Raw genomic sequence first — 13,277 nt, 5'->3', positions numbered from 1 at the left:
AATTGCCAGGACAATGTTGAGTGAAAATAGGCTTCCGAAGTATTTTTGGGGAGAAGCTATCAACACAGCATGTTATATATTGAATAGGGCTTTAGTTAGACCCATACTAAAGAAAACTCCCTATGAACTTTGGAAAGGACGAAAGCCCAACATTGGCTACTTTCATGCCTTTGGGTGTAAATGTTTCATACTCAATACAAAAGACAATTTGGCAAAATTTGATGCCAAAGCTGATGAAGCAATCTTTTTAGGGTACTCAACAAACAGCAAAGCATATAGAATTTATAATAAAAGAACTCAAGTTGTAGAAGAGTCAGTCCATGTAGATTTCGATGAAACTGACCCTGCAGGTAAGACAACTCAACCCATGGAGGATGAGCCGAACTCAGCTCATACTGACCTAATTGGAGGTGCTGAGCCATCAGCACAAGAGCTGACCAAAGGTAAAATTGAAACTGAAATTTCCTTTGCTGACCAATCTGTCCCTGCAGAGATTGTAGAAACACCTGTTCCAAACAACTCAACATTACCCAAGGAGATAAAAATTCCAAGAGGACATTCAGAAAAGTCCATCCTTGATGATGCCAACAATAAAATAATGACTAGAGACCAGCTTAGGAAATTCCTTAGCAACGTTGCTTTCGTATCAATTCATGAACCAAAGAACTTTCTGATGCTGAGCATGATGAGTATTGGATCAATGCTATGCAAGAAGAGCTTGACCAATTCACGAGAAATGAGGTATGAGATTTTGTACCTAAACCTAGGAATCAAAAATCCATAGGAACTAAGTGGATTTTTAGAAACAAACTAGATGAGGTTTGGAACTAATTACTAGGGACCAACACTTTCTTCCTAATTAAATCCACTACCACCTGAGAATCTATTTCAAACACAATTTTCTTCTAACCCAGCTTCCGAGCTAAATCAATGTCGTAGAACAGCCCCCAAATTTCTGCTAATTCTGCAGTACAAATTCCCAGATTACAGTAATACCCCTTCATCCAGTTTCCTCGACAGTCCCGAGCCAGACCTCCGCACGAAGCCCAACCCGGATCCCTTCCACTTGCGCCATCACTATTTATTTTAATCCACTCTTCCGCCGGTGCCGTCCACTTAACCACCCGATCTGCATAACACGGTAATTGCAGGCTGCTGTTTTGACAGCTTTGAACAGCTCCATTTTGCTCCTTCGCGTGCCGGGTAACCACGTCAATCTTCTCCACCAGACCACGCCCGACTCCTTCAAAAACGAACTCATTCCTCCATTTACAAATTAACCAACAACATATTCCAAATACAGAGGCCCAGGCTATCCCATTCCATCTCTCCGTGAAGTTTATATTTCTCATCATCCACACCCTCAAGTTACCAAAAAAAAACATCGACTGCCAATTAACCGGAACTAGAGACATCCAAATTCTTCGAGCTTCCACACAGTCTCTAAGCAAATGAACCAAGTCCTCCCTCATTCTGCAGAAAATGAACTTATCATCCAGACTGATATAGCGCCGAACACGGCTGGCGTTCGTAGGAACAACATCATGCCCAACCATCCAGAGGAAGAACCTTATTTGCTCGGTTAACTTAACCCCCCAAATACTCTTCCAATCAGACCCATCCAACCCATTAACCACCGCATTGGACTGGTTTACTTGTAAATCGTAGGCCGTTTTAGTCGAAAATCTCCCCGTTTTGCTCGGCTCCCAAGTCCACCCGTCCCTCTCATTTTCCTCTCCAAATAGGACAGTAGCAGTAAGTCTGTATAACTCGTTCCAAGGAAGAACAGCGCGCAGACTCTCCCAATCCCAACCTTGCCCCTCGCGCCAAAAATCTGCTACTCTTTTCTCCTGATCTTCCTCTGTTAATTGGCCAAGCGCTTTCTCACGCAACAGCCCATCACACAGACACCTCTCCTTCTAAAAGCTAGTATCCCTTCCCATGATCACTAGGCGGCTAGTTCCATGTTTTAGAATTTCTGCCCCTTGGAGAATGCTTTTCCAAACACTGCTTTGCGGATTTTTCTTTCTGAAAAGCCCCATGCCACTCCTGTTACCCCCATAAATCCCTTTAAGCACCTTACCCCACACACAATCAGGCTCCGTGAGTAGCCTCCAGCTCAACTTTGCTATATTTACGAGGTTGGCTTTTCTGGTCTGCCGAATGCCTAATCCCCCTTGCTCCTTTGGACTACAAACCACATCCCACTTCACTAGTTGGCTTTGAATTTGAGAAATCACTTTATAATCGCAATCATCAAATGCAAAATGAATATATGAAATTCAATGTTTACATTTTGGAAATTGGTTATTCATTTATCATTTAATTAAATCTCAAGCATTCATTTTTGCATTAAATGGTTGAGATTTATCAAACATCACCTCTCAAGTTCAAAGCCAACTTGAGAGGATCCAAACCCGTCTAGGAACCATCTTGTGTTTACATTTAGTTCATCAAGTAACAATTTGTACCTTACAAAGATAATGCATGAGAGTCATCTTGTTGTTCCTTGCCCGTGTATCAGTTAGTTTCAGAAGGCTGTCCAACCTGAATCCAATAGCAGCGCCTATATAAAAAAAAAGAAAAAGAAATTACCACTCAATCACGGGCCTTCTCTTTTCTAGTGCAGCTTCTTTTCTAATGCAGATGCATGCGGAATAAAGTATAAAGCAAGTGCTTGATCTTGGTATATTATCATAAAGTGTCATCAAAATTTTGACTTACCCCTAGCAGTTCCTTGATTTAAAGCGTTTCCGAGTGAAAGAATAGTCTGCATGATTCTTTTCAACTTCTCGGAACTCCTTATCTGCTAAGAGCAGTGGCAGCATGATGCAAATATTTTAATACCTACCGAAGTCGTAAAAGGAAAGGTTAAGGGTCAAATATATCCCTACGCTTATTGGGGGAAATCATTTTATCGTGCAAAACAGCCCAATGTTGCCTCATGGTAGAACTTCTAACTCAATTATACCATTTTCCAAGTAAATACCAATGAAAGTACCAACAAATCATTTAGACAGTAACTAACGACAAATTTTCTGATGGAATCAATTGGAAAAGGGTACAATTGAGCTAGGGTTGCCACAATAGGGGCAACAATGAGCCATTTTGTAAGATAAAGAGTAAAACTAATCTTCTCCAATAACTTAGGGGCAAAATTGACCCTTATATCAGAAAGCAAAGAAGAGTGAGAGAGAGAGCAACTTGCCTCTTCTGTTGCACAGTTCACCACATTCAGACTTCTTCTAAGGTCAGAGATCTAGATAGAAACATAAAAATGACAGAACTTGTACTTAAGGCAAAACTGGAAAAGTATCACCCAGCAGGTAAGAGAATCCATTTCTTACCTGAGTAAGAAACTGCATCTTGAATGAGAAGACTCTAAGTTTAGATTCTATTCTTGGTACTTGCATCAACTCTGTGAAAAACTGCCACAGAGATCCATAAACTTATTAATCCAAAATAAATCCAATATACTCAGATTATTTTAACTTTTAAGCATTCATCTCAACTTTGTATCTGTTTTTGCAGTTTCTAATGGATATTTCTCAATTTGAGTCAATCCTTATAAAATGGGGAAGCTATATTATAGGAGGATTAGTGGCGGAATTGATTTCCAATATCTGATGTCTAGAATACTTGAAAACAGTTTCAATTCAAGCATCAAACATATTACTGCATGTAATGTAATGTTGTAGCAGATATTGAATTCTACATACCTGTTCACATTTTCCCAACTTTTCCTTTTCTCCTGTGTAATTCTGAAACAGAATGGGAAAAAAGAAAGCATAACTCAAATAGATAGTAGTATCATCTAGATGGCACTAACAGTAGCAATTAGCTAACGATCAAACTGAATAGAGCACAATACTAAATAGTTCAGTTTACCTTAAGTAGTTCTATCTCTTCTTTTGTTGGACAGAACTTTATGAGGTTTTCAACCTGATCAATATCTAATACTGAATCCTCAAGGGCAAGCACAAACCTCTGAAAACCATAGGTTAAATTGAGGATTAAGATTCAAGAACATATTTCTATTTTCATTCAAGATAAATCTGATAGTAAGCAAAAAAAAAAAACTATCTATAATATTATTTAAGCTCTAGAATATGCTCTAAGAATGTCCATGCACATAATAATATTCACAAGAAGATTCCATGCAATAATATCAAGTAATGACTACAGGTACTTCCCAAGATTTTTAGTACTTCTGATCCCTAGGTACTCAGTTATCTAGTTCTGGACCTGAGGCTGGACATTGGCCGAGAAGAAACAGCAGGATTTCTCAAGGCTAACCTTCTGACCAGAGCCATCACAGAACACACCCAGGATAGACTTGATAACCTCCGCTTGCTCTCCTGAAGCCTCCGACATTAGCACAATGTCATCTGCAAAAAAACAGTGAGAAATCTTGGGACCATTCTTGGAGAGAGACACCGGTTTCCAATCCCCATCTTCGACCGCATCCTGAATGAGGTGGTTAAGCCGCTCAAGGCACAGAACAAAGAGGTAGGGGGACAAAGGCTCACTCTGTCTAAGCCCTCGGGTTGGTCTAAAACCTTCCCCTTTCTCTCCATTCCACAGAACATGCATCACCGGAGAGGTCACACAATTCATAATCACCGAGATAAGGCCAGGAGGAATGCCAAGTAACCGCAAAGTGTCTTGAAGAAAGTTCCAATTTATCCGGTCATAGGCTTTTTCCAGGTCAACCTTCAGCAGTAGTTGCTTTTTCTTGTTCTTCTCACGTTGGAAGGAGAAAATGGTTTCCTGCATTAGCACAATATTATCCGATATATGTCTTCCCGGCACAAAACTACTCTGCATAGGTCCCACAACTTCAGTGAGGATCACCTTGAGCCTATTTGTGATGCATTTAGTGATTAGCTTGTAACTGACATTACAGAGGCTGATTGGTCTAAATTGGGAAAGGCTCTCAGGGTCTTTCACTTTTGGAATAAGGGAGATAAGCGTATTATTCATACCTTCCTCAAGTTCCCCCGTGTTGAGGCCCCTAAGAACACAGTCACTGGTGCTAGCTCCAACTGTATCCCAGAATCTCTGAAAGAAACCCGCCTGGAAGCCATCAGGTCCCAGAGCCTTCCAGGGGTTCATGCTTCGTAAAGCCTCTTTGACATCCTCCGCGGTGAAAGGTTGATCAAGATCCAAATAGCTTGAGTTATTGATTACAGGGAAACCATGTGCGGTATGGATCTGAATTCTGATCGGAAGATCCTCACAGTAAAGCTGTTTGAAAAACTCCCCAGCCATGCTTCTTAGGATATGCTCATCCCAAATCCAGCTTCCATCTATACTTCGTAAGCCCATCTTCCAATTTCGTCTATTTCTTATAATGGTTGAGAGATGGAAGAATTTTGTGTTTCTATCACCCTCCTTTAACCACTGAACACGAGATCGTTGAGCCCAGAATAGCTCCTCCTGATTCAGGATGGTATTTAATTCCTGTCTGACTTTATTCTCGAGCCTCAACAACCCATTTATGCAGCAGCGCGCCAGGCTTGCTTGAATTCCCCCGAGGCGGGCGTAAGCTCTTTTTTTCCGATGAAATAAGTTCCCGAACTCATCCTTGTGCCAAACCAGAAGCCGATCTGCCAAGTTACTGAGAGCACTACCGAGCGGAGCCATTCCATTCCAGTTCTGATTCATCATGTCTTTTAACGAGTTACCCTCAAGCCAAGCCGACATAAATCTAAAATCACTCCTCGGTCTGCTTGGTCTGTTCAGGAAATCCACTAAAATCGGGGTGTGATCAGAGTGGATTCTCTGGAGGTGTCTAACAACAGCAGTAGGGAATTTAATCCGCCACTCAGAATTACAAAGACCCCTGTCCAATCTGCACGCCACATGGGTTCTCGGCGTTGAGCCTCTGTACCAGGTGAACTTCGGACCCACATACCCCAGGTCGACTAATTCAAGCTCATTGATCCAAGAAGTAAAAGGCCCACACCTATTTAACGTTCGAGCCGACCCTCCTTGCTTTTCACTACCATCTTTGATACAATTGAAATCCCCACAAAGGAGCCAAGGACCCATTGTGGATCTTTTCAACTGGGCGGTGTCCTTGAAGAACTTCCGTTTATGGACAAGCTGAGGTCTAACATAGACCGCAGTGAGGTCGAAGGAATGATCCTTCCATTCACCCTCCTTTAACGGCACATTACAGTGGATAAACTGATAGTTCTTCACTAGAACATTAATTTGAACCCGTGCTTCATCCCAGAAGAGCCAAACTCCGCCACTAAAGCCCTCAGCCTCTACAATTTCACATATTGTGAGCCCCATCTGTTTGCCAATTGCAGGAGCCCTAGTTCCAGGAATACGAGTCTCCAGAAGACAGACGATTTGGGGACTATGAACCTTCATCATATGCCTCAAAGTTCTCTGAAAGGAGGTGCCACCGGCACCAAAATAGTTCCAGATAATGACTTTCATAATTAAACTTTATATACAAACACCAGCAAACAACGACTCAATTAGAGCTCAATCCTGGAGGTTGCTCCTCCATTCTAATCACTTTCCCCAGGCTCATGCCTGCTGACCTCTCTTTCAGCTTCTGAATCAGGCGGTCATTTCCTCTCATGTTCAGGGAGTCGGCCAGCACGTTGGAGCTTCGCTCACTAAGAGGAATTTTGAATTTCGGGTCAAAGCGGGATCTTTTCCCTCTCCTATTCCTGGTGCCGGTTATATCCCCCTCCCGAGCCCCTTCACCAGAAATATGGCTTCCTGCTTCGATGTCCATCGAGTCTTAGAAGAGATTAGCAAACTTATTTGGGTGCACAATCTGTTCTTGCTCCCTGTTCTCTTTTTGTTTGAATGTTATTTTCCCTGTATCCTTGCCTTTCTGTTTACGAGTTATGATGCCTCCTGTGCTTTCACTCGCAGTCCAATCTTTCTCCCTTGCATTGAAGCCCTTAAAAGCCTCTTTACTTGTACTGGCCTGATCCCGTTCTTGGTGGCTTATAAAAGGGTTCGGGTCTGGTTCTTTCCAGCTCTCTTTCCCTCCTTTACTGATATTCCCCTGGTTATTGTTGCGAACCGGGAATTTCCTCCTAGGCACAAGCATCCAGGGGCCATAAACTTCAGTGCTGGTCACTGGGGTTTCACTTCTGGCTTCTGGATTTTCATTCTCCCGTGCTTCGCTGTCGACTTCCTTCTCTATTCCCTCTGTCACTATATCACGAACCTCTGGGGGTGTCTTCACCGGCACCGCACTCTGCCAACAGCACTCTGTTCGGAGATGACCATATCTACCACATTTTGTGCACGCTGTATGTAGGCCTTCGTATTCCACCCGCTGTATCTCCCTATCCAGCTCAAATTGTGCAATCAAAGGCTTCAGAAGATCAATCTCCACACAAACTCTGGCAAAACGCCCTCTAGTTTTTTTTGCCGTATTCTCATCCACACGGATATGTTTACTAATAGTAGCTGCTATTCCCAATAATACATCCTCATCATAGAATAACAAAGGGAGTTGAGGAAAACGTACCCAAACCATGGATTTCTCCACACTCGCTTCGGTTGGATTGAAGGCAGCTGACCATGACCGGATCGTCAAGTAGTATCTTTGCACCATCCAGGGGCCGTCGTTGATCACATGACTCCTGTCCAACTCATTATCAAATTGGACCAGGTGAAAACCCTCACCTAAGTCCATCATGCTCACCCCGGCGATTGGCTTCCACATCTCCAAAGTTCTTCGTTGTAAGGCCACATAACCTAAGCTTCTACCCAAAATTTTGATTATGAGTGCATTTTCCCAAGGTTTGGCCAATCTTTTCTTCAATTCTGGATCAATAGTCACAATTGGGACAAGCGGGTCTTCACCATTCGTGTCAATCTGAATTAACCCCGCTACACAAAGATCGTTACGGGTTCGAGAAGGCTGATCCGGCGACTTCGCAGCCGCGATGTCTTTCCATGAAGGTTTCTGCACCGGCGGTATATTTGGTGAAGGGGGGATTGGATCATCGGGAGGGACAGTGAAAGGATGACGGCGGTGATCCGGCGAAGGACCGCAGAGTCCATAATTATTCGCTTATACCCTTCCAAAATTTTTTATTTTTGTTCTTATATCAAAAAAAAATTCAACCCTATTTTTTTTATTTGTGTCATCTTTAATAATTACTTAATGAAATTTTTTATTTTTTATTGATATTTTAAAAAATTTACCTTCACATTTGCGAAAAAAACGCCGGCATTTATCAAAAAGTTAAAAACGGTTTCAATTTTGCATCGTTAAAAAGTTTTCCCAATTTTTTCAATTTCAAAACACAAATTTGGTTAAAAGTAAAGTTTATAATTCCAATGCAATAAATATCTATTCATGAATATTTAATTCTTTTTTATATGGGAAAAGCTATCCGGATAGAATTTATCCGGATAGAAGGGATAGAAAAAAAAAATCCTACCAAAATGCCCTTTTGAAATATTTTTATTTTGTTTATTTTTATATTCTATTAATGATTCAATACTACTAGTACATTAAATACTATTTTAGTCTGTGAGTTTCCATGACTACAAATATATAAACGAAAATCTAATTTTATTTTATGAAGGGTAATTATGATATTTTAACTCATTCTATCCATTCTATTCCCATTTTTTCTATCCATTTAGCAGTGTCCTTTTTATATCAAACTTTATTTAGATGTATTGTTAGAAAATTAATTAGTATTTTTTTAAAATTTTGTTTTTACAAAAAGGAAAACCCAATCACCTTCCAATAAATATTAACTAACCTAATTTATCACCCCTATTATGGTCTGTTTGGTAAATAGTTGTTAGCTGATTAGATTGGCGGTTAGCTGATTACTTTTTTTATTAGTTGTTTGACTAGCTGATTTTGTAAACTTGATTGGTAAAATTTACTAATAGTTGTTTGGTGAAATGAGAAATAAAGATATGATAAAACTTTTATTGGGGATTAAATGGTAATAATTAGAGTTAAAATGTCATTCAAAATAGATGAAGCAATAAACTAATTGAAAAAACTCATAAAACCAGTTTTTTCAAAATTAGTTTTTTGGACGTAATAACTCTTTCAAACTCTTCTATACCAAACACTACTATTAGAGGTTTGACTAGTCAAAACCTCTAAAGTGATTCAAACCTGTAATTTTTTTTTAGAGCAAAGTAGTGATTTAGATTACTAAATGAGGGAAGTCATTACAAACTAAAGGCCAAACTGGGGCAGGGCAGTCCTCGATGAAGACCATCGGGTTATTAGTGTCAGTTGCCCAGTTAGCCATCGAATGGGCTACTTTATTTCCTTCCCTATAAACAAATGAAATAGAACAGCTACGAAATATAGAAGTCCACATCTGGACATCTTCATATAGAAAAGCTAGATTATTCTTCGGGTGGTTGCCAGTCTGAAGCGCGTTGATCACGATTTGTGCGTCCGATTCCACAATTATGTCGTTAAAACAGCAGCCCCGTGCATGCCACATGCCTTCCTGGATCGCCAGCAATTCTGCTTCCACTGTCGAACACGCCCCCAAAGGAATACCCGCTGATGCCATGATCTCGCCCTGCGAATTCCTTGCAATTAGACCCGCCCTACTCGCATGGTCGTGTACTCCGAATTTGTCATCGCAATTACACTTTACGAAGCCGCTCGAGGGAGGATACCATACTCTTGTAAAGCTGCGGTCTAGTGTCCTTGGAATTACAGCGGATCTCGTGGGAGGCGGCAGGGTATCAACTTCTCGAAGAAAATCATCAGCTTTTCCAATTAAAACATTGTCCGCTGTCCATCTGCGTTCATGAATGAAAATGTTGCATCGATACCAAAGCCACCATAGGAGCACCGCTACTCTCCGGATTTCCTCCCATGATAACAGTTCACTGCAAGCGCGATACCACTGTCTGATATCCGTTTCTCTCATCTTGTCCAACCTGTAATTTTACTTCCAAAACCTTTTTACCAAATAAGGTCATAACTCAGTCATCTCTCTTTTAGAAGATAATGATCCTTGTACTCATGACTGTCACGCGTGTCTAGTATGTGGTGATCAAGTATCATGTAGATTCTCACCATTTCACAGAAGTATGATAGCCTTTAAAACACATCCAAATGTGTGAGTACACCCTAATATAATACTTGAAATAAGTTACAAAGTTTTTTACAGGGGACTTTTACACTTTCCATATCCTTCAGTGATTAAAAGAACACTTAAATCTTTTTGATTTTAATATGGAAAATTCACATGAGTACCAAACCCAACATGTCCTCCTCTCACACATAATGTAACACCCTGATCCAATACCATGTAGATATTGTCCACTCTGGCCCAATTCCAACACATTGGGCCTCACGGCTTTAAAACGCGTCTGCATGTATTGGATTCACATCTTACTAATAAGCCCCATTCACTCCCTCTCCATTTCCGATGTGGGATTCAGTTCATTCCTGCCCCCATCGCCATCCCTCAGGGCCGCTCCTTGCTCAGGCCTTCTTACCCCGGCGCCACCCACTTCGGACCGGGTCGTTACACATAATATATTATTTTAAATAAATAAAGAATTTTTTTTTTATTTGTGAGGGACAAGAATGAGGATTGCATTTTAAACACAAAAGATATTCTCCATGTTTACCTCTTAAGATACAATTATTATACTACTATTTTTATGGATACTAATGATTTTTCTCTCATCTTTATTATTTTTCCTAAATCTTTTACTGGAAAAAGATGGGGGTTAAAAATAAAATAGGTACGTTGGATATTAATTGATTTGTTAGCTGTAATATTCAGAAGGTATTCTTATTTTTTTCTATTTTGAAATATTATTAAAAGTAATTTTATCCATCGTGAAGAAAAACACGTGTCAAACAATGAATGGTCGAAATATACAAGTAACAAAATTGAAAAGTAGAAGAAAAATGAGAATTGATATCGATGAAAATGTCGGTCTCATTTAACGACCCATATAACCATCAATTAAATGAATTAGGACTAATTTATTTATGAGTTCGAGTTATAAATAAATTGATACATCTAATTATATGGTAAACAGGTTGGATCACGAGTTAGTAGGATTGACCGTTAATCCATTTAAAATGTGTGGGAAAAAAGAGAAAAAAAAAACAGAAAAAACGTGAAAACAACAAAACCAAAAATGAAAAAAAACCCGTAAATATGAAAAAATGGAAACAATGAATGAAACCGAAAAACAAAAAGTCTAATATGGAAAAAACATGAAAACGCATAAAAATGTGAAGGGCAGTATAAAAGATAAAAGGCTTAATGCATATCCAACCCCCTAAAGTTGTCCATTTTATTCATTTAACCCCCTCAACTCAAGAGACATCCTTTTAACCCCCTTAACTTACCAAAAACACTACTATTGGCCCCCTTTTTTCAAATGTTGAGCTGCACTCATTTTCGTATACAACACGCGCTCGACACGTGGCAACAAATTTTGACATGTCAGCAGTGTAAAGAAAAAGTCTAAAATACCCTCTAATAATTATAGTGAAAAGACAAAAGAACCCTCTTCTCTCCCTTACCTTCTCCTTTCTTCTCTTTCTCTTTGTGTTATGCTTTCATTTTCCAGGAATTCAAAGAACTTCTGTTTCCTAATGATTCAATCACAAATTCCAGGTTTAATTTCTCTTCTCCTTCACTTCTTCTCATTTTTATATCTCAATTTTATTTTTAGTTTTCGTTTTTACCTTTCCAAAGATCTTAACAGATTTTAACAGATTTCGATTTTCATAAGAAAAGAAGATTTTGATTTCACTAAGCCCAATGACCGGATGAAAATCGAACTTGATTTCGATTACAGAACACACAAAAAAACCCAGAAAAATGGAATCCGTGAAGAAGAAAAGAAACGCTAAAGACGAAGATGAAAATCCGTGAAACTCGATTTCGATTACAGAACGCGATGTGAAGAAGAGCTGCTGAAGTGAAATGAGAAGAACTGCTTTCACGCGAAGAAGAGCTGCTGAAGAATGGAATTCAGAGCAAAAGAAGAGTCGAGGAAGAAGAGAATGGAGTTTACGGATTTTTTGATTAATTGAGTATTAAATATGGGTTTTCTTTTGTTTTTTACTATTGAAATTGATTAATTCAGGGCTTTCACGCTCCTTCAATCCGTGAAGCTCAATCATTGACCAAGTGAATGCCAAGTAGGATTATGATGGTCAATAGTAGTGTTTTTGGTAAGTTAAAGGGTTAAAAGGATGTCCGTTGAGTTGAGGGGGTTAAATGAATAAAACGGACAACTTTAGGAAGCTGGATATGTATTAAGCCAAGATAAAATTAATAAAAAAGTAGTTAGTTTCACATGGTATGAATAATGAGAGTTATGGTTTGAAGAACCTTTTTCGGTCAAGATTTCTGAGATAAAGACCAGATTCACACAAATGTTCAATATAATACTACTAGCTCAAGATTCCAACATACAGAATAACCTATGATGGTTTTAAATTTCTGTATTTTTCAAGTTTTTACTATTTTTTTCTTTTTCCATTTTTTCATGTTTTCACATCGTGCCTGTTTTTCGATTATTTGTTTTTATATTTTCACGCTTTTCGTTTTTTTTTTTTTCATTTTCTTTTTGTTCTTTTCACATTTTTCTGCAATTTTATTTTTTTTCAATTTTTTCATATTTTACGTTCTTCCTATATAATGAAATTATAGAAATTCAATAAAGATATGTAATCCTAATATGTTAAATTTTAATTTTAATTCTATTTAAATTACTTTTTATTATATTTAGTTAATTGAATTAAATGAATCAATCTGTATAACTCATTTAATAAAAGAGTCATATCATATTGATATAAATAGATCATATCAACCGGCTTATTAAGTAGATGGCTTAATAATGCCCTTTGAACTTGTTTAAAAAGTTTGATTGACCCCTAAACTTTAAAAGTGTTCTGATAGCTTCCTCAACTTGTATAAAATATTCAATTAGCCCTTGAAACTTGCGTAAAATATAATCAATTGATCACTCGGTTGTAAAAGAGTAAGTTAATGTATTCCACGTATTTTAGAATGTTATTACATAATTAAAAAATAGATTAAAAATAAAATTGTTACTTGTTCAATTATAAAACTTATTTTCTCTAATATGAGAACTGTATACTCCGATCTTGGTCGTTTTATTTTAATAAGATGTGATAATAAATTTTTCGCATTTAACTTACTTTTCTACAACCGAATAATCAATTAATTATATTTTATACAAATTGACTAACTGAACATTTTATGTAAGTTATGGAAATTATCAGAATACTGTAA

General features: G+C 38.5%; 1 protein-coding gene across 1 annotated transcript; it reads right to left on the bottom strand.

The window, feature by feature from the left end:
* Positions 1-2,406: 2,406 nt before the first annotated feature.
* Positions 2,407-4,012, bottom strand: LOC136202236 (formin-like protein 17). Its single transcript, XM_065992739.1, has 6 exons — positions 3,889-4,012; positions 3,720-3,761; positions 3,348-3,428; positions 3,209-3,259; positions 2,725-2,806; positions 2,407-2,566 (listed from the first exon to the last, which is right to left on the bottom strand). Exons 3-6 carry the CDS (start codon positions 3,411-3,413, stop codon positions 2,454-2,456), a joined length of 312 nt encoding a protein of 103 aa, XP_065848811.1. The 5' UTR covers positions 3,414-3,428; positions 3,720-3,761; positions 3,889-4,012; the 3' UTR covers positions 2,407-2,453.
* Positions 4,013-13,277: the final 9,265 nt, after the last annotated feature.

Source organism: Euphorbia lathyris, chromosome 8, assembly GCF_963576675.1.
Source record: "Euphorbia lathyris chromosome 8, ddEupLath1.1, whole genome shotgun sequence".
In the NCBI taxonomy this organism is placed as follows: Eukaryota; Viridiplantae; Streptophyta; class Magnoliopsida; order Malpighiales; family Euphorbiaceae; genus Euphorbia; species Euphorbia lathyris.
The sequence above is the reverse complement of the archived record's forward strand: the minus strand, read 5'-3'. Positions and strand labels throughout refer to the sequence as shown.